The sequence below is a fragment of the Crocuta crocuta genome, unplaced genomic scaffold, assembly GCF_008692635.1.
Source record: "Crocuta crocuta isolate KB4526 unplaced genomic scaffold, BGI_CrCroc_1.0 scaffold229, whole genome shotgun sequence".
Lineage (NCBI taxonomy): Eukaryota > Metazoa > Chordata > Mammalia > Carnivora > Hyaenidae > Crocuta > Crocuta crocuta.
The window spans coordinates 8,697,322-8,722,567 of record NW_027536464.1 but is presented as its reverse complement, the minus strand read 5'-3'; the positions used below and the strand labels follow the sequence as shown (position 1 = coordinate 8,722,567).

General features: G+C 41.9%; 1 protein-coding gene across 1 annotated transcript in view; it reads left to right on the top strand.

Moving 5' to 3' along the window:
- The window catches only part of AP1S3 (adaptor related protein complex 1 subunit sigma 3), a 51,503-nt gene extending 37,070 nt beyond the window's left edge, over positions 1-14,433 (top strand). Inside the window, exons 6-8 of the mRNA XM_077748576.1 lie at positions 363-471; positions 8,863-9,000; positions 13,965-14,433. Coding sequence (XP_077604702.1) covers positions 363-471; positions 8,863-9,000; positions 13,965-14,000 — 283 coding nt within the window. The 3' untranslated portion in view covers positions 14,001-14,433. The remainder of the gene's footprint in view (positions 1-362; positions 472-8,862; positions 9,001-13,964) is intronic.
- The last annotated feature ends 10,813 nt before the right edge of the window (positions 14,434-25,246 follow it).

The following is a 25,246-nucleotide window of genomic DNA, read 5'->3' as shown; positions in this document are numbered from 1 at the left end:
AAGAAAGACATGCAGAGGGGAGACTGGACAGACTAAAGGTGGGACACATACAGAATGACACCCCCATTTCAGTGGACCAAGGACTCTGTCTCCCTGATAATAGCTCCTCAGGGTAAACTGGCATTGAGAGTCTTTCATATAATTAACAGAAATAACCCAATGGCCGCCATATTTTTACATATGCTATTTCCCATTTTGGGAGCATGTTGGATGTGATGAATGATGGTAGCCTTCTTTGCTTTGGATGGTTGGGAGAGAGTCCCTAGAGAAGAGGTCACTTCGCGTGTTCACTGCAGAAAACAGCGACTTCAGGTTATTTGATGTGTCGTCATATTTTACTTCTTTCTTTTTTTATTTCCAAGGTATGCTAGTTTATATTTTTGCTGTGCAGTCGAAAATCAAGACAATGAGCTCCTGACCCTAGAGATCGTGCATCGTTATGTGGAGTTGCTGGACAAATACTTCGGAAATGTAAGTGTTGTTCTGGTCCATTTAAAATCAGTCCGTATTTCAGTTTTTCTGTCAGCGCTGTCTTTCCTTGCGTTTCTTCTCAAGTCTAAAGGATGAACTGCACGGGGACAGGGATCAGAATGTGAGGTGTTCCCCCACTTCCCGTGATCTTTGTAAACAAAAGACCCAAAGCTTCCAAGAGGCAGGCCGCGTCTCTGTCTTCAGACCCCAACTGCACTGGACACCTTGTTCAATGAGCTGGAATTTTATTGTGAAGGATTCCTTGATCTCTTCCTCTTCATTCCTCGTTGATGGTCATCTCTCTTCTATTTTGACTTTTTCATCCCCTCTCTAACTCCTTTTATGAAGTTCCAAGTGTTCTTTTATATTATTTATACGTTGAAAAAAATGCCAAAAAAAACAACAAGAAAACCAAAATCCTTTTCCTTCCAATTGCTACTTAATCTCCATTCATTTATTGCCAGGTAGTATTCCATACGAGGGGGGCGGCATCCTCAGAACCCGTGCTCCCTGGGGTGGCTTACAGCTGGAAGCCCACCTCTCCTGCTCTAAGGAGATCACAGAGGTACCAACAACCCCTTACGAATGGTCAACGCCATGATGCTTCTTAAACCTTCACCTGCTCACCTCCATGTGGTGCTGGATCCTGGCTCGTCACCGCACCTCTTTATTCTGGCACAAACCCGAGTTCTGATTCTCATCCTGTTTCTGAAGGCCCCTCCTTGGTTTCTGCCCCGAGCTCCCTTCCGCGCCCTGCCCTTTCTACTCTACTTGCGTGTCTGCCCGGCTGTCCCTTCCAGAATCCATGACTACGTGACTCTCTTGCGCTCTGCCAAGGACAGTCTTTACTGCGCTTCTCACAGCCGTCTCCGTGTTCTGTTTTTGTCGTACAACCATCTCAGTCTTAACATGGCGAGAACTCCAATCACCTTCTGCAAACCCGTTCTGTCCCGTGATTGAGTCTGTTATGTCCCGGGATCCTCCAATGTTTCTTTATTCTTTCTCCACCCTTTGCTAAAGGCTGCCTTCTTCTGTTCAAATTGGACTAGAATCCATCTCTTTCCTTGCACTCCCACCTAGTATCGGTTTCCTTGGGACTGCAGTTTTACTTTTCTTTGGGACCCTGTCTCTGGCCCTTTTTGCCTCTGGGCTCATCTCTGCCTTCCTTTCTTGGCTTGTTAGTCACCATCTTCCTTGCAATGCACAAACCCAGGGTGACAGATGTCCTCAGTCACTTTCCGTCATCTATAAGAAATAAAAGCCAAACATCGTTGCCTGGCATGGCACGTGAGCTTGCTCAACATCTGTCCCAGGCCGCTTCTCCGACCTCCTCGCTTTTCTCTCTTTTTAGCCCTGAGGTGCTCAGTGCTGCAGCAACATGGAACAGCCTGGTATTATCCGTAACTTGTGCAGGGTTGATATGACCCCCAAATAGCACGTCTCTTGAGAGATCATGACCTAGGGCTTAAATCGTTTGATTTTTCAACACCTGTAAAGCATTTCTGGGCCAGATGTTAGCAAATGTTCCAGAAACATGTCATGCAGTCCACAGTCTCAGGAAATAAGTCATCGGATTTGGAGCATGTTTTTTCCCAATAATGCTCTCTTCCCGTTCCCCTGCTCTCACTGGTTTCTATTAAGTGTTGTTCGGAGAGTTCGCTTCCATAAGACGTTCTGTGCTCTCTTCAATGGAATGAGTAGCATTTGCAGTATTGGTTGGGGTTGTATCAGATTTCTTGCAACGATTTTCACAAGAGTGAGTACTTGAAAGGTTTTTGAAAGAATTTTCTCTCCCTCCCTCCCTCTATCCTTTTTATTCCCCTTTATTTCCCTTCACAAATGATGTTAAAAGATGACCTTCAGTGTTGCTTCAGAGATACAGGTTGTTGGTCAGTATACAGAATAAGACAGACCATTTTTCTTTCTCTTTCTCTTAGGTTTTCTCTAGGTTTGTTTTCTTTTTTTTTTTTTAAAGAGAGATTTGCAGATATATATTAGCATGTCTTCGAACTTGAGATCATTTAATTTTATGCTTTCCATTATTCAAATGAAGCCTGACATTTTGAAATCCACTGCAGACCTGGCCTTTTGTAAAGGCCTGCAGGAGTTTTTCGGAGGCCCAGGCTTCCCTAGGACCTTCTGCCCCTAATTTCTGCACTCTGGTTTGAACTATTATGTTTTCCTAGATTTACCCAACTGTGATAACGTGAATTGGGGTTGAATTTCCATCTCAATCTTATCTGACCCAATTTCAGATATTTCAGGACACACTGCTTTCTTAAGAGAATCTAAATCACCTTCGCCAATGCTAAGCTCAGTTGAGATATAAGGAGAATCAGAACGAATTCCTATTTCTTTGACATTAATTTTTCATCCTATTTTGGCTTACCTTTAGAAGCTCTGTCTTTGCCATGGACCAAAATTTAATTCGCTAAAAAATTCAATGAATCTTTTATTAAGCTAAGAACAGCTAAGAGCAATTCAAGGCTATGTGCCCGGTAGGCATTCAGTTCTTATTAATTAGCTGCGATGAGCAAAGGCTACCAGTACTGATTCTCATTGACATCGTCTAAAGAATAACATTTCTCTCTGGCTTTCTTTCTTGTGTTCATTCTGAAAGTTTCCTTGAATTCTGCGCTTAATATTATCCAAGAGAAACTTTGTACCGAGCTTCTCTTATATCATTGGAAAATATTACCTTCCCGTGGCAGATAAATCAAAATCTCTGGCTACTAATTTATGTATTTTTTTGAGCATTTTTCAACTCCAGGGAGATTTACATGGATTAGCGAGTTAATCTTTCAATCTTCAGTAAACAGCATTAACGCCAACTTACAGAGGCTAAGAGGAGGTGCCCCTGAGTCTATTTGAGGATTTAGCCATTTTCCCATTACAGACTGTGGAGCGAGTTTTTGCTGATGTGCTCAGAGGGTATGGGGGTTGCCATCCCAAAGAGGCTTGGTCTTGGTTTAGGAAGTTTTCTGGTAGGAGGAGGAAGGCTCTGAGTTCTGCTAGGTCCTGAGTGAGTGGTGTCTAGTCATTCACTAACCAGACCTGTGATTTGGCTCGTGATAGATCTCTAATCTTACAGATAAGAAAAATAACACCCCAAAAGGTTAATAGAAATATTTGCTTTGCTAATCTCATGGGGCAGTTGTGAGGATCAAAGAGACAGTGTAATCAGCAGTACTTTATGAACTGTCAATTGCTATGTCATTGTACCTTAAACTATGATTATTATTTTAGTATGGTTTTATACGTTTACTGTGTATAATTTGAACTTTTTGTATTTACTTTAGAACAGAATTCAGTAACAGAAGGCTCTTCCTAGACTCTATCCAAAAGTACTTAGTTAATGCTGAGGGGTGCCTGGGTGGCTTAGTTGGTTAAGCGTCTGACTTTCACTTAGGTCATGATCTCACGGTTCGTGGGTTCGAGCCCCGCATCGGGCTCTGTGCTGACTGCCAGCTCAGAGCCTGGAGCCTGTTTCAGTCTGTGACTCCCTCTTTCTCTGACCCTCCCCTGCTCACGCTGTCTCTCTCTCTGTCTCCTAGAAATAAGTAAACATTTAAAAAAAAAAAAGTACTTAGTTAATGGAATGTCAGAAATAATCTTACTAAGGCATGTATTCTGCTCTAAGAGAAGACCCTCAAGCCAAATTAAAGCACAGGCTAAGAGATCAAGGGTAAAATTAAATTATCAATGGTTCTGCCTTTTAGAAGCTTTCTTCCAGAATATAGATACACAAGAAAATGAGAAAAAAAGTTAAGATGCACATGTGTTTATAAACATGGAAACCATCTGTTTTTGCATTATTAGATGAAATGTGGTAATTTAAGCACCACGGGCACATTCCTGATATAATGGGACAGTACCCATAAGGTGGCATCACCAGGATTTGGGTAACTGGGCAGTTAGCTGAAGAAACCTGCATTTGGCCTAGGATGCTCTGGGAGATGTTTCCTGTTCCTTCTCTAGGATACAGTTACCCCTGGGGGTTAGGCCCAAAGCATAACTCTAGAAGCAGCCTTTTGGAGCTGCTCTATATGAAATAGTTGCTCATACATGACATTCTCTATAATTCCAACAGAACTTGTGCATCTGTTTCCTTATAGTCTAGAGATAGTCACTGTACATTCAAGTTGCCTCTGTGTGTGTGTGTGTGTGTGTGTGTGTGCACGCATGTGTGTGTTTTGTATTGGACTTCGTGTGCTGTGTTACTTTATTCCCATCCCTTCAAACTAGATGTGGTAAATTAATTGCCCCATGGCTATCTGAGAGTGGGGTTTGAGATGTTCCTAGAGAACTTGCATTAGTATCTGTCAGGTTCACCTTGCAGGATCCCAATTGCTGGTTTCTCCTAACGAGGCTCCTGTCTGTCTCAGATTCCTGTCTACACCAGCCTTGAGCTCTGAGGTTCCTCAGCTCTTGCTACTATTACTCCTGACTTCATGCCTCTACTGACCTCTGGTAACTGCTTGCTCCTTGGACCTTCTTTAATGTGCATGGATGTCTGATCTACTGTGCTTTCTTTTTGTTTATCTATATTGTTTAAAATTGCAAAAGAATGCATTGTTTTTACGTCTCCTTCTAGACATATACAGGTTTATTTTTAAATGGGATTGCATGATGCATGTTAATTCTGCAACTTGCTTTCTTTCCTTTTCCCCCTCCAAATGTACCTTGGAGCTCTTTCCCCATCTGTCCATGGAAATCTCTCTCATTCTTTCCAGCTTCCACATGGAATTTCCACATCATCACAACAGACAGGGAGACAGACAGACTGTTGAGGGAAGGAGGAGGCAGCTGTAGGTATATACACCCATATGTCGTGATGTTACCCACTTACTGTTGTTTTCTAGTGAATGGGGAGACCATGACCTTTGCAGATAGTTAGAGGAGTGTTTCTGAGCTGGCCATTTATGGCCGGGATGTTTACCTAACCCTTTACCTCGTGAAGTCTGCAAGTTCATTGACCTAAATCCCTAAACGTATGGAGCACTTTGCTAAGATGCTGACATCCATTTCATGTAACAGCCCTCAGTGGATCAGAGAACCGTTGATCTGGAAATCCATTAATTCTCAACCTCATATAAACAAGGCCTAAATAGTGATGGATTTGTCCTATGGACATGCACTGCATCCTATGAGGTCCTGGATACCAGGGAGGTTAAAGATGACTAAGGTCTGTGCCTGAGCTCACAGTGCTGGAGGAGAGATCGATAAGCCAGCATATAGTAGTGCCCGCAAGATGGAAGAGAGAACGCAGAGCAAGTGGTGTGAAATCTGAACGAGGGAAGAGAGGCTTTGGTGGAATCACTGTACCGCTGACTGTTGAATTTGGCCTTGGAAAACGAGCTTCATTTTGCCAGCAGAATAAAGAAAAGGACATTTGGGGGACATCCCTGGAATTGCTGGGATGTGCAAAGGGTAAAGGCATAAAAGAACACACTAGTGGAGTGTGGTCGTCACATGAGGGTGATGCTGACCCAGAAAGGTGGAGAGAGGGGCCCAGGCTGGGTGGTAAAGAGTCCGGTATGCCATGTAGAGGAATTAAAACGTTCTGAACACAAGACCTTACACAGGAGAGGAATGAGCTCAGCACTTTAGCAGAGTGTTAGTCATTGTTGGCCATGAGTGGGGACAGACGCCACCTAGAAGGTCATTGCAGTGGCCTCGGCGAGAGAGGTTGCAGGCCTGAGCGACAGCGGTGAAAGGGTAGCAGACCGAAGATGGGAAGGATTGTCGTTCATGTATATGAAGGCATCAGTAGGAACTAGTGACCAAACTGAGCGGAATGAGACTGGAGGCAGGGGGAGAGAATGACGGGGAGGGAGAAATCAGTGGAATTCAGCAGCATGAGTTCAATTGAGCCACAGATTGAAGTTTCAGCTACTAAGAAAATGGTCTGCGGGGGAAAGACTATGCTTAGCCCCAGTGTGGCATATGGGGGCTCGGACTGAGGAATATCCAGACAGACATGTCTCCTGAGCAGGTGAGGATATCGGACTCGCTCCAGAAGGAGATTGGGGCTACACCTCCAGGTTGGTTAAGACACCTCCGTGCTAGACACAGCCGTAGAGAGTCCGTGGGATGGTCTAGAATGTTTGTGCTGCAAAGAGAAGAGGTGCTCACGAGAAACACCAACGCTGAAGAAGAAGGTGGATCGCTAGAATGTAAGCGGCACGCAGCAGTGGGGTTGGTTTTGCCAGTGGATGTCCCAAGGCCCCCGGAAATACTTCGTAACCAAATGCAAAGTAGGGGGGAGATAAATCATCCAGCGAGCCTGAAAAGGAACCACCAGAGGTGTTGGACAAGAACAGGCATTGAATGGTACAGCCAAAGTCAGGGAGTGAGGGAGAGAATATGTTTCAAGAGAGAGATGGTGGAGTGTGTCCAGTGCTGGTGAGAGGTAAAGGAGACGGAGGGCGAGAAACTTACAGTTAGCAGAAACCTTCCAGAAGGTGGGAACCAGGAACAGGAAGTATTGGGAAGGTGAGGAAAAGGCGAGAAGGAAAACCCCAGGAGAGTGGCTGCGTGGCCTTATGGTCAGGGAATTGGAAACCAGCCCCTTTCAGATATGAGGGGCGGCTGCTCTTGCCTCTAGCTTCACTTGAACCAGAAAATCGATCAGGCTCTGCTTTGGTCTGTGACAGTGTTTCTCCCACTGCGGTCCCTAGACCCTCATCATCAGCATCGCCTGGGAACCCTTTAGAAGTGCAGACTCTCAGGCCTTACCTAGACCCACCGAATCCGAAAGTCAAGGGCGAGGGCACACCCAGCAGTGTGTCCCTTCAGACACCTTCCTTTTGAGTGATTCAGATGCGCTCTGAAGTTTGAGAGCCACTGGCTTGTGGCACAATTTTGAGAAAAATTAGCACAGGTGAGCTACTTTGCCTCTGAAGAGTGAGCTTCTGACAGTCCTAGAGCTAGGAGCCAAGACTTACAGACCAGAGGGCAGGAGGAAGGAGGCACGGCCTTCATGCCTGATGTCACTGGGGACTTGGCTTCCATTAGTGCAGGTAGAAATAGGAGCTGTGGTGCCCGATTCCTCTCCCGAGTCTCAAATGTCTTGTGACGTCAAAGAATATTATTTAAGGACATGGTCTGCCTAATAGAATGTGGTTTTACTTTTGCTAAAGACCCTGGGATTCCCTACTTCTATTTTTCTTTCTTTTTTTTTTTATTTTTCTCTTTTAAGTTATTACAAAAAGTTTTCTAACATATGACGTAGCAAACAAAATGGCTCAATGAACACCCATATATCCATCACCTGAATACAATCATTGGTTAAAGCTTGCCATGTTTGTTTAATTCGGAGAGGGGGTTTGAAGCATTTTGGAATAAATTATAGGCATCATGATACTTCATTCATGACATACTTCAGTAATAGATACTTTATGTCTAGCATAGGTCATTTTCTCACATAAACAACAATTTAAAAAATTAAAATTAACAATAAGGTCCTGATATCTAGTTCATGTTCATATTTCTTCAGTTGTAGCAGAAATGTCTTCATAGTTTGTTTGAACCAGGATCCAATCAAGGACCATGCCATGAATTCTGTTGTTACCTCTCAGCTCTCTTTTTTTGGAGAATGGTCCTCATTCCTTTTTATTTTTTTCCCAATGGTATTAACTCACAGAGAGACTGGGCCAGTTTTCCTATAGAATGTTCCCCTTGGGGTCACTGTGCTGCCCTTTGACTTGTCATACTCTCCCTTATATTTCCTATAAGCTAGTACTTAGGTCTAAAGGGTAGACTAGATTGGGGGCAAACATTTAATCAATCCTTCATGGGTGGTGCCGTGTGCTTCATTTTGCCTTGTGTCAGGAGCTCCACAATGTCTTGCTGTCCTGCTATTAATGAAGCCAAGTTGGATTTGAGGTGCTGACCACCCCTCTCCATGTTAAATGCCCATTTTCCCTCTTCCCACCAGGACCTTATGGGTTTCCGGTTTCTCATCCATTGATGGTCCTTGGCTGACTCAGTTATCAGAGGCTGTAAAAAGAGTTTCTACTTTTGCCTTTTTATGTGTATTTACTAGCTCGCATTCTTTCTTTGAGTTTCATTAGTCATAAGTGAAGTTGGCCATCTTTTCAAATGTTCCCATCCATTTTTTTTTGTTTTGTTTTGTTTTAATAGTTTATTGTCAAGTTGGTTTCCATATAACATCCAGTGCTCATCCCCACAAGTGCCCTGCTCCATGCCCATCACTCCCCTTCCCCTCCCCCACCACCCTACTTCTATTTTTCTATCCTTGTAATATCATCTGATCCTTTTACCTTCGGTACGCCTCCTGGGTGTGACTGTTGAAAAAACTTGGGGCTGACTCACGTTTCCCCTGCTGCTCCTGCAAGTTCATCAACACATCCGTGTTTGTCCCACCAGGTCTGTGAGCTGGATATTATCTTTAATTTCGAAAAGGCTTATTTTATCCTCGACGAGTTTATAATGGGCGGCGAAATTCAGGAAACGTCCAAAAAATCTGCTGTCAAAGCCATTGAAGATTCTGATATGTTACAAGAGGTCAGTACATGGGGAAAGACAATGAAGGTGATGGTGATGATTGTATCTTGGCCGACGCTTCTCGAGTGCTTTACGCTGTGCCGGGTGCAGTTTCTAAGCAACTGACCTGTATTCCCTCATTTCACTATCACGGTAACTCTACGAGGCGGGTAGCCTTTTTACCCCCGTTTTGAAGGTGAGTAAGCAGAGATACAGAGAGGTTAAACAACCTGCTCGATGTCACATAGCCGGAAAGTGTGGAATAGAGATTTGTACCCAGGGACTTGGGCTCCAGAGTCTTGCCTCTGCATGTTTGGCCAAGCTCCTTAGTGAGGGCACCTCAGAATCAAATACTGGGTGCTATTTGTTTTCAAGCATTTTATGAGAGATATAAAAAGACTTTAATTAGAATATCTGTGCTACCCTGGGAAACGAGAATTGAGTGCCTCATCATTCCATTTGCCAGGGTTATTAGAACTTTATTACTGAAGGTGGCATTTATCATTTTAATTAAAATTTCTTACACCTCCTGGCGAGGCTGCGTGTGTGCTCCTATTTGCATAAATAAATTGGGAATCCTGTGGCTTGCTTGCCAAGGTGCAAATGGGCCCTGAAGCATCCACATGGTCGTGCTCCTGGCTCTGTGATATTTATATAAAATACAGTGGGTCTTTTATTTTATTTATTTTTTATTTGAGAGAGCAAGAGAGCGTGCACACATGAGTGGGCATGAGTTGGGGAGAGGGGCAGGGCGGGTAACAGAGAGAGAGAGTGGAGGAGAGGGGCACAGGGAGAGAGAAAGAATCTTCAGCACAGAGCCCGAAGCAGGGCCCGATCCCACGGACTCTGGGATCGTGACCTGAGCCAAGACCAAGAGTCAGATGCTTAACTGAATGAGCCACTCGGGCACCCCCCCATGGAGCCTATAGATGCAGATTTGCATCATACCTAATAAGGGAACTTACATCAGCCCTTCACTGCTCCCAAGGACAAGTCACCCGACTGGCCTTTGGACTCCCTCATGAGGTGATCGCACCAACCCCAGCACAGGCCACTTCTAGGTACTTCATCCTATAGCATCACTGGGCCGTCCCACCTGCCCATCTTATAACAGCAGGTCATGAGATTCCAGAGGATTATAAACTCTCATAAAAATTGGCATTAAAGCCATTCTTCCTGCTGGTTAAGAAGAGGCTGAGTTAATTAAACAGCATCAGGCCTGGTTTCCCAGCAACTTTTTTGGCACATTGCTGAGCTGGTGACTTGCTCCTGCCCATCCAGGGGACCGGGGCTCAGCTGAACAGACTGAGGAAGACGTCTGTTGGAGTAAGTGCCCACTGAGTGTCCGCGTGTCCCTTTTAGGAGACTGGTGCATTTCTCCCCAGAGGTGTTCTCACCGCAAGAAATGCATTTAAAGTTTCTGATGTTTGCCTGGCTCTCTCCAAATGCCACAGGAAGGGAATTTTACAAGGTACTTGAGAAATCAGTGGTTTGGAAATTCCACAGAACAACCTTTCTTAAAATATGCCAATGTTTATTTATAACCCTATCCTCAGGGCCCTCACTGTGGAGTCTACTTACGGGAGAAAGAGACTTTGTAGCGAGGTCTTTGGCACTTACAGTAATTAAAGCTTTTTGAGCTGGGGCCAAGACACAATCTGGGTTATTTTGAATTCTTCTCTGTAAGAAATATCGAGTTTTAAAGAGCTGGGAGTGCATCTGGTGCTGCTAGTTCCACAGAAATCTGGGAAGCAGGTATTTCGAGAAAAAGCCCTTTAAGAATTTACCACTAACTGGTAGTTCACATCCCTGCTGATGGAGCGGAAGGTCTTGATGGGCAGGCCTCAGGGGCCCCTCCATTTAGCCTCTGTGTCCCTATAGTGAATAGGCAATGTCACGACTGCCCTCTAAATCTCTCTGGGTAAAATAACAGTACCTGCCAAATAGAGACAACGTTATCAGTGTTCTCTTGGGCTCTGTCTACTTCAGCTAAGGCAATGAACATTTTGAGAGCTGTTTGAAAAACTGACTTTGTGTATCTGGTCAAAAAAGTTTAGAATGACTAGGCTCAAGCAATACAATTACATAAAGAAAAAAAAAAAAAAACAACCACTGCTTTCTTTTTTTCCTTGGACCTAAGCTTNAGGCAATGTCACGACTGCCCTCTAAATCTCTCTGGGTAAAATAACAGTACCTGCCAAATAGAGACAACGTTATCAGTGTTCTCTTGGGCTCTGTCTACTTCAGCTAAGACAATGAACATTTTGAGAGCTGTTTGAAAAACTGACTTTGTGTATCTGGTCAAAAAAGTTTAGAATGACTAGGCTCAAGCAATACAATTACATAAAGAAAAAAAAACAACAACCACTGCTTCCTTTTTTTCCTTGGACCTAAGCTCGTATTTTAGCTATTAAAGGTTAAGGGAAGCCTTTGTAACATTGCTTTTGCTTTTAGCCCCTGGAACTTTCCCTGACCCCTAACTAATAAAGGTTTCTCAGAATAAAAAGGCTATCCTTGCGTATTTAGTAAGAAGATACAGAGTCTTAAATTTCCAAATGCTCAAAGATTATTCTGAGCGTACTGGGGCTTGGTGTTAGTAATGTGGATTAAGAAAAGAACAGTTTAATTGGTTGGGGGTGACTTTAGGAGGTATCTTATATTGCGGGTGACAACCTGTGGACAGTGATAAGAAAGGGAAAGAAACTCAAAGAGGAAGATAGTTAACTTATTACCTGCAGGGCTGCAGTTCCTGGCATCACCAGTGGGGGCGACGGACAGAAGAGAAGCCAGGGCCAAAATGGTATCCCATCGGCTCAAGCAATAGAATACCTTGCCTGTGTATGTGTATGTGTGGATGCGTGAGAAATGGCTGGGTGCATCCCAACATTGTCACCCTGAAAAGCACAACCCATGTTGGGGTTCCTTGGTGGCTCAGTCGGTTAAGTGTCCTACTTTTGATTTTGACTCAGGTCATGATCCCAGGATCCTTGGACTCCACACCGAGCATGAAGCTTGCTTGGGATTCTTTCCCACCCTCTCTGCCCTCCCCTGCTCACTCTCTCTCTTAAAAAAAAAAAAAAAAGTACACCCATGTTAACAACTAAGTAAAGCCATAAAGCAGTAAAAAGTTATAGCATATACGGTGCCGAATCCACAAGAAGCCCAGAAGTGCAAGATGCATAACAGAGGGGGTCCTGAGGTACAGGTCCTGAGCCTCTTGTGAAAGGCCAGGGCAGAGCTCTTTAAGGTTGTGCCAGCCTTGAAAATCGATTCCAACCTTTAAAGTGGTAAGCTCAAAAAAATGCCAAGCTCGTATGCTATTGGTTCGTGTAATTTGAGTAACAGCACAGCCCAGAAAGAGCAGCCAGTGTAGTGTTTAGCAGACTGAATTAGCCAGTGGTGTAAAGCAGTGCCAATAACTAGGAGCCGATGAGCCATGAAGCCAATAAAGTGACAATTCCAGAGCCGTTTGCTGGCCCACGCCCTTTCCAAGGGTGCGGGCTCCTGTGGTGAAAATTACAAAGGCAAGATATCTGAACTGAAAAGCGCATGTAGCCATACAATGAATATACTATAGAAGTGTGTCAGGCACTTAATGGATGAAAACCATATACTGTTGTTCTGGATTTTGTGATACTTGTCATCTTTTAAAAACATAATCTGTTTTTTTCTTTCCTCATTCTAAATAACCTTCATATTCCAAGTTTATATTTGTAACTTTGGATTCCTTTTCAAATGGTATAAACTCTAGGTGCTAGAAAACAGGCCTGGGCCCTTAGCCAATGTGATACCCCTGCTAAGTTTAAAGACCCCATCAGCATCTGCAGTAGGAGGTACAGGGCAGAAGGCTTATGGTGTGGGCTTCTCTTGGCCAGTGTGCTCATCTAGGAGGCGTAAGAGCTTTATAGGAAAGTGTGGATGACAGCACAAGCATTTCAGCATAGGAGCCCTGGAATTCTAAACAGAGCTGGTGAAAACCAGTTAGAACACCTGATTTCTAACTTCAGTCCCTCTGAGTGATGTTGCTTAGCCATGGCCGGGCTCTGTTTGCCCCATGCTCTTCACCCGTCTTCCCTGGCAGGTGCGAGTGAATTATATACCCTGAAGTTCAAGCTTAAGGACAGTTTGAGCATTGCTGATTGAGCGGACTTCAGTTTACACAGAAGAGGCAGGGGCGTTACCCAAGGCTGCTCCCCTTAAACTTTTGTATCGACTCAACACAGGAGCCACTGTGTTACACAAATATATGTTTCCAATAGAAGAGAATGCAACAGAAAACCCATTTATCTTGCATGGTAAAGGGCTTGCACGTCACCGTAGATTTCAACCCTACCTGTAATTGTAAATCTGCCCAACTGTTTTTTTTAAAGGTACTGGAAAAAAATTACAGCCTTCTGGCATGTTAACAAACTTGCTAGCTAATAAGGAGAATGAAGAAAGGTTGTGTACTTTGGAGGAAAGCTTTTTCAAAATACATGGAAGAAATTCTTAAGAATCCTAGTCTGTTCATGCTTTGTATCTTGCCAGGAAGTGTAAAAAGATGTTTTGCACAGTATCTGTAGCAATTCTTGTGTTACACAAATACAGCTGAGATTTCTCTAATACATGTGCCTGGAGGTGGTGCTCATGATCATTTTAGAAGGCACGTTTATCTGAAGTGAACAGTGGTATATTGGCAGCTGCTGTTTTAGAATTTCTCTTATCGGACATTCCTTTTATGATCAAGCTGAGCTTTTTCTGTTGAAAGTTCTTAAGTTCCAGCCACATGGATATGTATGCAAATTATCCCCAAACCTTGAACCACTGTTCTTGATCAGAATGCAAAGATTTGTGCCCACGTACTTCTAGATAACTAGAAGTTTAGAGAACTTCTGTTCAATAACAGCAAAAAATGAGTAAGGAAGGAAAAGGATGAAAAAGGTTTCACCTTCTGCTAAAGGCTATGGCTGAAGGGGACATGGTTCTCATTTATTGTTCTCTTTCAGACGATGGAAGAATATATGAACAAGCCTACATTTTAACTGCGCCTCTCTCTACTTGAAGACTCCCAAGTGCTCCACACCATGAGCCCGTAAATTAGCAGTGCCTGCCATCCAGTTCTTCGACCGAGCCTTTGGCATCATGCCAAAAATAACCTAAAAGGGATCCTTTGTTAACTAGCATTAAGTTGTTTCACATAACGTATTTATCATCATTACATATCTGTATTATGCTGTACATAACTACTTATTGTAGCTCTGGATGTAGACTGGATATCTGTCTGCAGTGCTCTAACTCCATGTGATATTTTTAAGCTAATTTAAATAACGGTGTTGCACTATGTGTTTCGTTGCATTCCATCCTCTACTAACAGCTGAATAAACAACCCAGCATTTTGATTGTAAAATATAGGCTGTATGAATAATTCTTTTCTAAATGTTTAGCTTTTAAAATTGTATGATAATTCAAAATTATATTCATAGCCTAGAGTTCATACATTGTGCTAGACATTTTTGATACATTTAGAAAAATATAAATTTCAATCCAGATACAACGTATCTGATTTTAATGTCCTGCATTGATTTATTTGTTCAGGGCTGGAATTAAGGAAAATAACCAAAGATAGTCAGGGACTTAAGTAGTTTTGATATCATGGAAGCTGCTATCTAGTCAAGGTTTTAATTTTACCATTTAATTGAATATAAAGGGCATTCCATAATGTTGTGTTTTCCTATAAATTCTCTGTATTTATTAAGGATCTGAGACTTCGGGAGATAACGGTGTCTATGACTTCCCTTATTATAAAAATAGTATAATAAAGATTAATAACAAAAGCAGTAATTATTATTACTACTACTATTTTAGTAAGTTTTAAGGTTCCAAGCACTTAGTTGCTTGAGAGATTTTGCTTCAAATATGTTTTTTAATGTATATCAGGTATATTTGAGACTGATTGTTTATTAGACTTACTTAGAGAACTGAAAATTATTAGAGCCCATATAGTAGATGCCCTTCCTTCTTTTTTATTTCCTCATGCCCCAAATTAAATATTTGCTGCTGATCACTATTATCCTGAGTATGTTGCGTTCCTGACTTGCTGGAATGGAAGTTGTCTATAACCAGGTAGTAAATGTGGTCAGGCATAATAGGGAACTGGCTCTTAATACTCTATCTTGATGTCCCATTTGACATCCTACTTGTGTATTTTCAATGTTCATTTTGAGGTCCACTCAAAGGTCCACTCCTGTTGGAGTGGTTAGGGACCCACATGCTTTCTTAAGAGAGGAGTGTGGTTGCTGTTGTATTCTTTCTCTAGAAGATCCTCTGTGGTGGACCTTTAGACAAAATGAAGGGAAAATGTCCTCTCTGATTCATCTTGCCATATATATTTAGGGAAAAATAAGACAGACCACAAGAACAAAAGAAAAACTTCACCAATTCCTCAATAGAGCCGTTACTAAAAAGAAATAACTCAGATTAGTATACCAAGGAATTATTGGGCTTTTAATATCTAATATTTACTCCAGTTAATCCTGTGATTGGAATGATGGGATTGGATTGAAGTTTCACTGTCAGTTTTGATCACTCTGTTTATTTCATGTCTTCAGATTTGTGTTTTTGTTTTTTGTTGTCAGTAGGGTGGAACTCTTTATAAATTTTCAAAAGTTTTGTAGGACATCTTGGTGGTTCAGTTGGTTAAGCATTGACTTTGGCTCAGGTCATGGTCACACAGTGAGTTCAAGCCCTTCATTGGGCTCTGTGCTGACAGCTCAGAGCCTGGAGCCTGCTTCAGATTCTGTATCTCCCTCTCTCTCTGCCCCTCCCCGGCTTGTGCTGTCTGTCTCCCTCTCAAAAATAAATAAATAAACCTTAAAAAAAGTAAAAAGTTCTGCAAAAGTAGACTTCATGTAAGTCGTTGTGTTTTTCTGGTTCTTTTGAAGTTTTCCGCCATTTTTGGGTGAAGGTATTTATTCATGTATTCTTGCAAATTGGATAATTCCACATTAGACACTGTCAAGCTATACACTAGGCTTTCAGACTCTGTGTCAGTGTCTCACATAGAAAATGAACATAATGATATAGCATGCTGGGTAAATCTGAGGTATTTGGGGGTCATTTTATGTGGGTCTTTGTGAAAGAAGTCATTATTATTTTCTTTATATTATATAATTATAATAAAACTACCAAGTGAAAGATAATAAATACTAAATTTGTACAAAACTTCCAAATAAAATGTTTTTAAAATTTTTAATGAGGAATTTGAGTGTGTTGTTATGAACAGAATTGGTTTTTAATCAGATTTGATGCTTGAAATTTCTACTCATAATTCCTGGTGAAGTCTCTTTAATGTGATCTTTTTATTTTCTTGGTACTTACCATCAAGAAGCAACTTCACAAGCAGGTGAGAGCAAATGGAGAGAATGCTTTGCTCCTATTGACCTCTTTCTCCTCATTCACCCACTTTTTGATAATCTGATCTCTTTGCATGTAGTTAATGATGCAATCATTCTTTAAGTCTAGTAATTTCTTTCATGAGCAAACGTAAACTTGGCATTTATTGTGACAAAGGAAGTGAATTTTTCATTCAAACTTTTTTTTCCAAATCAAGTCTCCTAAAATAATGAAAAATCTTTTTATCAAACACACAGACGTTGTTCCACTAGACCTAATAATACCTCCTTAAGATTCATACTGTAACCGGGGCGCCTGGGTGGCTTAGTCGGTTAAGCGTCCGACTTTCGCTTGGGTCATGATCTCACGGATCGTGGGTTCGAGCCCCGCATCGGGCTCTGTGCTGACTGCCAGCTCAGAGCCTGGAGCCTGTTTCAGTCTGTGACTCCCTCTCTCTCTGACCCTCCCCTGCTCACGCTGTCTCTCTTTCTCTCTCCTAAAAATAAATAAAACATTTAAAAAAAAAAAAGATTCATACTGTAACCCCTATGAAACATCACTGAGGAACTGTGTTTAACTTTACCTTTCTGAGATGTAATCAACGAACTTTGTTGGTAAATGTTAATGTATTCTTTCACACGGTCTCTGCAATTTGGATTCAGTCCAGTCAGATGCTCTGGGAAGTAAGTAAAATAAGCCAATGACTGTTTTTCAGTAATTAGCCAAGGGTGGGGCATTAAAAATGTCTTCAATTCCTATTTTAACTTTTGGCAAATTTGAAAAAACTCTGCCTATGACAGTGCCCTTTGGTATTCAACAGTGATACTGAATACTGTTTTTGTCACATAAAGCTAAAAACAGAAGGGACTTTAATAGCGAAGACTGTATTAGCTTCACCTTTGGATAGTACTATTTAAAAAATATTTTTTAAATGTTTTATTTATTTCTGAGAGAGAGAGAGAGAGAGAGACAGTGTGAGCAGGGGAGGGTCAGAGAGAGGGAGACACAGAATCTGAAACAGGCTCCAGGCTCTGAGCTGGCAGTCAGCACAGAGCCTGACGCAGGGCTCAAACCCATGAACCATGAGATCATGACCTGAGCCGAAGTCAGACGCTTAACCAACTGAGCCACCTAGGTGCCCCTGGATAGTACTATTTAATATGGAATGTAAGCCTCCAGACGTACTTATTAGAAGTTCTTTGTGAATACATTCATTTACTAGCTGCATCTCAGTGCTTTCTCCTTGCAGCTGTGCTGTCACTATTTTAGATACTTTCCCTCATAATTTATTTGCTTCAAATTATTAATTTACTATTTTGTTAACTAGTTTGCTTTGCTACTTTACAGAATAATGTTCTCAGTACCTCTCTTCAGGGCTTAACAGCACAGTTCCTAACAAGGGTAGGTTAATCTGAGATGATACATTTCGGATTTAACCATTTTCCAGATGAGAATTATTTCCATGTGTTTGACATATCTCCTTATCCACATATTCATAGTATTATCCAGAAAGCACGTTTGTCTTTCCTTTGGAAAATGTTGAGAGTTTCCACAGAGGCTGGTAAAATGGGCAATTCTGCATTGTGTGAGTTTGTGAGCTTTTTCAAGTATTAGCATAGACTTCCGACTGACTTTCTAAGCTACGCCTGATATTGTTCTAACTTAGAACATTGCTTCTTCCTTGGTATTTGCACATGTTTAAAATGTTAATCTTGGGGTACCTGGGTGGCTCAGTCAGTTAAGCGTCCAACTTCGGCTCAGGTCATGAACTCACAGTTCATGGGTTCGAGCCCCACGTCGGGCTCTGTGCTGACAGCCAGCTCAGAGCCTGGAGCCTGCTTCAGATTCTGTATCTCCCTCTCTCTCTGACCCTCCCCTGCTCACGCTGTCTCTCTTTCTCAGAAATAACCTGATAATATTTTGAAGTAAATAAGATATTTATGAAGAAGGAAAGGAACTATGAGTTGGCTTGGTTTTAAATTTGAGATAATCCTTATTTTACTTCAATAGTAATTTAAGTGCTCCCCCCACCCTATTTTTTAGAAGGAGAGAAAGATGTTGAATTTGTGAAGGCTCCAGTATTAATAAAATTTTTTCATTATGGTGGAAAAATATCTATAAAATGTAAGACTATATAAATGTGAAGAATAAAGAACTAGCAGACTTGTAGGGGGTTGTGATCTGAAAATGAAGTTTCAAAACAAATTTAGGTCATTAGCAGTTTTTAGAATGGTATAAAACTGGATTGAAAAGTGAAAGTATGAGGATATAATTTTGCAAGTTAATGCAGTAAAATTGGAAGTATTGAAACATTAGTTTTCATTAAATAAAATAATCAAACTTCTATAACACCTTGAAATATAAACATTACTTTTACTTATGTACAAATAAATATATTTTGGAGAAATTGTAATGAATTGATTAAATTATGGTTTTCTGGTTTTAGAAATAGGTATCTCTTTATTTCTGGAAATAAATTTTTAATGATACTTTATCAGGAACCACACTTTGGCTAATTAGAACAATTACACTATTATGTATTTATCCAAACACTACAAAAATACTAACCTGAAGGGATACTTACACCCCAATATTTATAGTAGCATTATCTACAATAGCCAAAGTTTGGAAAGAGCCCCAATGTCCATCAACTGATGAACTGATAAAGAAGATAAGATATATAGGGGCGCCTAGGTGCTCGGTCGGTTAAGAGTCTGACTTCGGCTCAGGTCATGATTTCGTGCTTCGTGGGTTCCATCCCCACGTCGGGTTCAGTGCTGATAGCNATATATATGTATGTATATATAATGGGATAGAAGATGGATATATATATGTATGTATATATAATGGGATATTATTCAGCCATAAAAAATGAAATCTAGCCATTTGCAACAACATGGAGTAGAGTGTATTATATAAGTGAAATAAGTCAGAGAAAGACAGTTAACACATGATCTCATTCCTATATGGAACTTAAGAAACAAAACAAATGAACAAAGGAAAAAAGAGGGAGATAAATCAAGAAACAGACTCTCAGCTATAGAGAACAAATTGATGGTTACCAGAGAGCAGGTGGGGGCGATGTGTTAAATGGTTGATAGAGATTAAGGAGGGCACTTGTCCTGATGAGTACCGGGTGTTGTATATGAATATTGAATCACTGAATTCTACACCTGAAACTAATATTGCAGTGCATGTTAACTTATTGGAATTTAAATAAAAACTAAAAAAAAAAAAAGCCAAAACTGACACAATGGATGGATGAATGAATGAACCAAAGCATATTATAAGAATGAATAAAATCAATTACGTTCTACTTGGAATACCTAATCTCATATGAAAATAGTAGCCGTTGCAAAGAAAGCAATTTTCACATTCTTTCTGTTGTCATTGAAAACGTTACTTAAAATATAATAAGCGNATGAATAAAATCAATTACGTTCTACTTGGAATACCTAATCTCATATGAAAATAGTAGCCGTTGCAAAGAAAGCAATTTTCACATTCTGTCGTCATTGAAAACGTTACTTAAAATATAATAAGCACATAGAACCTATTAAGTTGGAGGAAAATTTAAATCTTCAGCATACACACCCTCAAGAATGATAAATCATGGAGACTAAGTCATTAGTTTAGAAAGTGCTACATGTACGGATACTTACTCCTTCTGCCTCCTGTCAGTGTGCTGTATAGTCACAATTGTAGGACCCAAAATACATAATTGCTAAATTTTCCTGCAGTTATTTTTCTGAGACAGCTATCCAACTACTATTCAAATGCAATTTCGACTCTTGGGAGTTTTTGAATTGGTGGGAAATAATGGCTTGATTAAAAAAAATATCTCTCTATATGATTTTCAGCCATCAGTTTCTCTGAGCAAACAAGTGGACCATCACTCACTGTTGGGCTTGCTTGGGCCATAAGACTCAGTATCATATGTGTGGTCAGAGCATCAGAATGGACTAGAAATTGAGGACCTTAATGCTGGCCCCGGATGGACCGCTGAAAAGGCTCACCACCTTGCCCTCTGGAATGGAAAGGTTAGTTAGATAGGATTTTGAAAGTGAGCTAGTCTACACCACTCATTCTACCAAGAAAAAAAGAGTTGTCAGTGCATTAACATTTATGCTTTGATCAAGTCTCAGAGCTAATGATTTAATTAAATTTTGTCTTGATCAAAGGTGCTACCTGATGAAAGTGTTTGATGAGCTTTTTTTCCTGGTATGAAATACAAGCCTAATGACATTTAAACATGTTTTTCACCCTTTTAAATGATACAAATGAAGTACATGGCGTGCACTTTAAATAAGGGATGGCATTATGGGAGTGGGGAAAGAATGCGACTGTTGCAACATAGGTAAAGGGTGAATTGCCAAATTAGTGTTGTTGAACTTGAGAGCTGGAAGATCTTACACGTTTCAGAGGGAAGGGAGAACAGAGGAAGAATACATGTTTGTTGGTGGCGGTCTTGAATAAAAGGCACCGATAATCTGGAAAAATCCCTGAATTCAGTGACTGTTTCCTGCATGTAGCTAAGGTTTGTTGTTGCAACACTGTTTGTACCTAACTATGGACACATACCTTTCTTTGCATTTGGTTGTGAGCTGGGGAGCGAGAGCCAGATGAAACCAAATGCTGCTTGGAAATGAGGCAGATACCAGCTGTTCATGGACCAGATCATTTCCTGGTTTCTCCCGGGCACACAGCTAGGCTTCATTTCCCAGCCTCTCTTGAAGTGTGGTTTATCCATGGCTAAATCACGGCTGGCGGAACGTGGGTTGAAAGAACATATGCCCCATCACAGGTCTGGCTCATAAAACACTCCCACACATGACCTCCATTTTCTGTCTTTCCCCATTTACACCTGAAGGAAAATATGACAACATCCAGACAAGGCAGAGCCATGAGACGGAAGGAACCTGAAAAAGGCTCTCAGGAAAGCCACCCAAGGAGGAACGGCCACACCGGACCTTTACGTGCGACAGAAACAAACAATTGCGTTAAGATGCTGACCTCTTGGGGTGGTTTGTTTCAGCAACGAGCACGCCCTGACACAGGAAACAATCCTAGGCTCCCATCAGTTGGATCAAGACACGCGTAATCACGTGTATTTTCAGGCAGTGGAAAAACGCAGCCCCCTTTGGAGCTAATACAAGCAACTAATGATCTGGAAGAGGGTGGATAATAAATGCGATGGGGAGAGTAGGCAGCTGAGAAGTTGGAAGATTTTGATATTACCACCCACACATCATGTCAGTTTTGTAGAAGGACAAACTGGGAGCACCTCAGACTTCCCTGAGCCTGCATGAAAATTCTGTTTGGCCCTTACTGGGTGAGAAAATAGACTCAATTAAGTGATTTCGTATGAAAATTCAGGTTTTGGGTTTTTTTTGTTTTTTTTTTTTGCTTTATTTGGAAAATTGTAAGAACTGGCCATTTTGGGCTTGTGCCCTGCCCGGCGAGGCCCAGCTAGAGCTGGGGGACATGCCTCTCTGGTCCCCGCCAACAGGCCTGCCCCGTCAGAGTTACAGACTCGCCTCCCCAGGGAACAGGTTCATTTTGACCCCTGTACTGAATTTTCACTGTGCTTCTAGGGTTTCTGATGCAGCTTCTTAGTCTGACCTTTGAGACCTCTCATGATCGGACCACTTGGGGATTTTTAAGCCTCGTATTCCACGCTCTTGTATTCCACAGGCCAGCGTATTACTCTCTCTCTTCTTCTTTGCTGTGGTTTCTTCCATTCATTCCTTCACCTGAACCCAAGTGTCGCTTCCTTCATGGCTCTCGTCTCCTTCCCTCCTCCCTCCCCTTCTCCGCAGTCCCTTTGCATTACATAGCTGCCCACGGGACACTTGTCACCTTAATATTCTATTGGAAATATTTAAATATATGTCTTATCTCTNCTTAAATCTAGTAGATCAGAATATGAAAATCTCCCTTTTAAAAAGGAGCGCCTGGGGCCATCAGTCAATTAAGCAGCCGACTCCTGAGTTTGACTCAGGTCATGATCTCACGGTTCATGATCTCACGGTTCATGAGTTCAAGCCCCAGGTCGCACTCTGCATGCTGACCTGAAGGGAAGGAGCCTGCTTGGGATTCTCTGTCTCTCTCTGTGCCTCCCCTACTCACACTCTCTGTCTCTTTCCAAATTAAAATTAAATTAAATTAAATTAAAAAATAAAAAAATACAATACAATATAAAAATAGTACATTTTCCTTAATACNCCTTAATACTCCCTGACTGGAATGTTTTTGAAGAACCATAAGAAGTTTATGAGGCCAGTGAGCAATCCGACCATTTCTAGAGTTATGTCCCCACAACAGTTTAGTTTTGGCCAAGAGAGTATGGACTACCTCTTATATTGTCTTGAGTTCTGAAATAACATTAAGATCTTCTATTTATTTTTTAAAAATTTTTAGGGGCGCCTGGGTGGCTCGGTCGGTTAAGCGTCCGACTTTGGCTCAGGTCATGATCTCATGGTTTGTGGGTTCAAGACCCGCGTCGGGCTCGGTGCTGACAGCTCAGAGCCTGGAGCCTGCTTTGGATTTTGTGTCTCCCTCTCTCTGACCCTCCCTTCTCATGCTGTCTCTCTCAGAAATAAATTAAAACATTAAAAATTTTTTAAAATAATTTGTTTTTGAGAGAGCAAAAAAGAGCGTGAGCTGGGGAGGGGCAGAGAGAGAGGGAGACACAGAATCTGAAGCAGGCTCCAGGCTCTGAGCTGTCAGTACAAAGCCCGATGTGGGTCTCGAAGTCATGAGCCACGAGACCATGGCCTGAGTTGAAGTCAGATGGTTAACTGACTGAGTCACCCAGGCTCCCCTAAAATCTTTTATATGTGATGTATGACTGGACCCCAAAACTTCAGGTGGCCCTGCTCCAGGTGACTTTCTCTTTTCTCTCTCTCTCTTTTTCTTAATAAATTTTTAAAAGTGCTTATTCATTTTTGAGAGACAAAGTGTGAGTGGGGGAGCGTCAGAGAGAGGGAGACACAGAATCTGAAGCAGGCTCTAGGCTCAGAGCTGGCAGCACAGAGCCCAATGCAGGGCTCTAACTCACAAACCGTGAGATCATAACCTGAGCTGACATTGGACACTCAACCAACTGAGCCACCCAGGTGCCCCTCAGGTGACTTTTCAAATCTCACCTACTTCTGGGTCCCCAGCACCTTAGCGGTGCCCAACACACAGTAAAATGCCAATCAGTGTTTGCTGACTGGAAGCTTAGAGATGAAAGACTCCATGCAACGTGGCAATGAACTGGCCGTGGCTGTTTCTGTGATAGCCGCAAAGTGATTGAAATGAAAACTGAGCACTCAGCGGTGATACCATATGGACCTGTTTTGTTCCTTGTGAAAGAAGAAACAAGAGAACTAGTGGGCTGGGACCAGGCCAGCCTAACTCAATACCATTTCCACAAGGCGCACACAAAGCTTCTCTGTTGGGGCCACAGTCTGGATGGCAAAGCTGTTGTCAGTTCTTAACCGGAGTGACCAAAGAGAGTCACGTGGTTGGCTCATGTGCTTGTATCCAGAGGAGTAGCTTCTTGAAACATACACGACTTGACTTCTACCCAAAGTGAGCACTTTTAATATTTTCATTTCATTTCATTTCATTTTACTTTATTCTATTCTACTTTATTTTATTTCATTTTATTTTATTCTAGTCTAGTCTACTTTATTTTATTTCATTTTATTAAGTTTATTTATTTTGAGAGTGTGAACGGGGGAGAAGTAGAGAGAGTGGGAGACAGAGAATCCCACGCAGGCTCCATGAGATCCTTACCTGAGCCAAAATCAAGAGACTGATGCTTAACCGACTGAGCTGCCCAGGCGCCCCAGTACTCTTTACATCTTTAATGGGCCACGTGGATTGTGACTCTGCTACATGGTTATGGTAGGGCATGGGCCGTGGCTTTTTGTTAGAACGGAAGCACCCTTCTCGATACTGTTTTTCTGACTCATGAGGTAGAAGGCAGTGATGTACTATTTCCTCTCTGTCTCTTCACGCCTTCCCTTTGCCCTCTGCCATGAAAATGAGTTGGCTGGCTTTTTGCATCCTCCATAGATCTGTACGAATTCAAGCTATATGAAAACAAAGCTCTGAAGGCACATTTATGACCAGAAATGAAAGGACACCTTTTAAAGGAGCTTACTGTAGAGGAAAGCGGTATTTGCCACGGGAATGATTGACTACCAATTACGTTTCACACCAAACCTAGTGAAGATATTACTCACAAGGGACAAGAAAAGCAGTTTCTATTTTAGAAAGATTTTTTAAATTTAGGAAAGATGAGGAGGCAGGGAAGAACAGAAAGCAGTAAAAGAGAAAATGATTATTTTCTGCTGGCAAATATATAGATACCTTATTTATCGACTCTCATTTCATGCTCCTGTTTGTAGATGGAAAAGTAGTAAAACATGAAGTTAGAATACACAGCCTTTGTAAAGGAGGTGTGAGAGTCAAATTGGATAATTTGTCATCAGTGCCACCATGAAAAGGTTGGGAAACTGTCATCAACTACTTGGTAACAATTAGCCTTATAAGCTTTACCTTACAGAGAGGACTTAGGAAAGGAACCTTCACAACACGACTGTCCAGAAACCCCAAATGCATTGAGCAAATCCTGTCTCAAATACATGTGTTGAAGCCTTGACCTGAAATAGCCTACCTTTTTCTTTCCTGCTCCTACCTTTTCAGCCCTGCTCGCTGTTGACCTGGCAATTCTTGGTCACCAGCCAGTCCCCAGTTCAGACAGCAGACCCTGTGGACTGTGTCTATGACCCCCTTCCCCAAGACTGATGGATGATGCAGGGGTGCTATAGGAGCAGAGACCATAGGGACTCATTTGTGCATGACCAGACGTTGACAGCACGGGCCTCTTCCGAGAGATTGT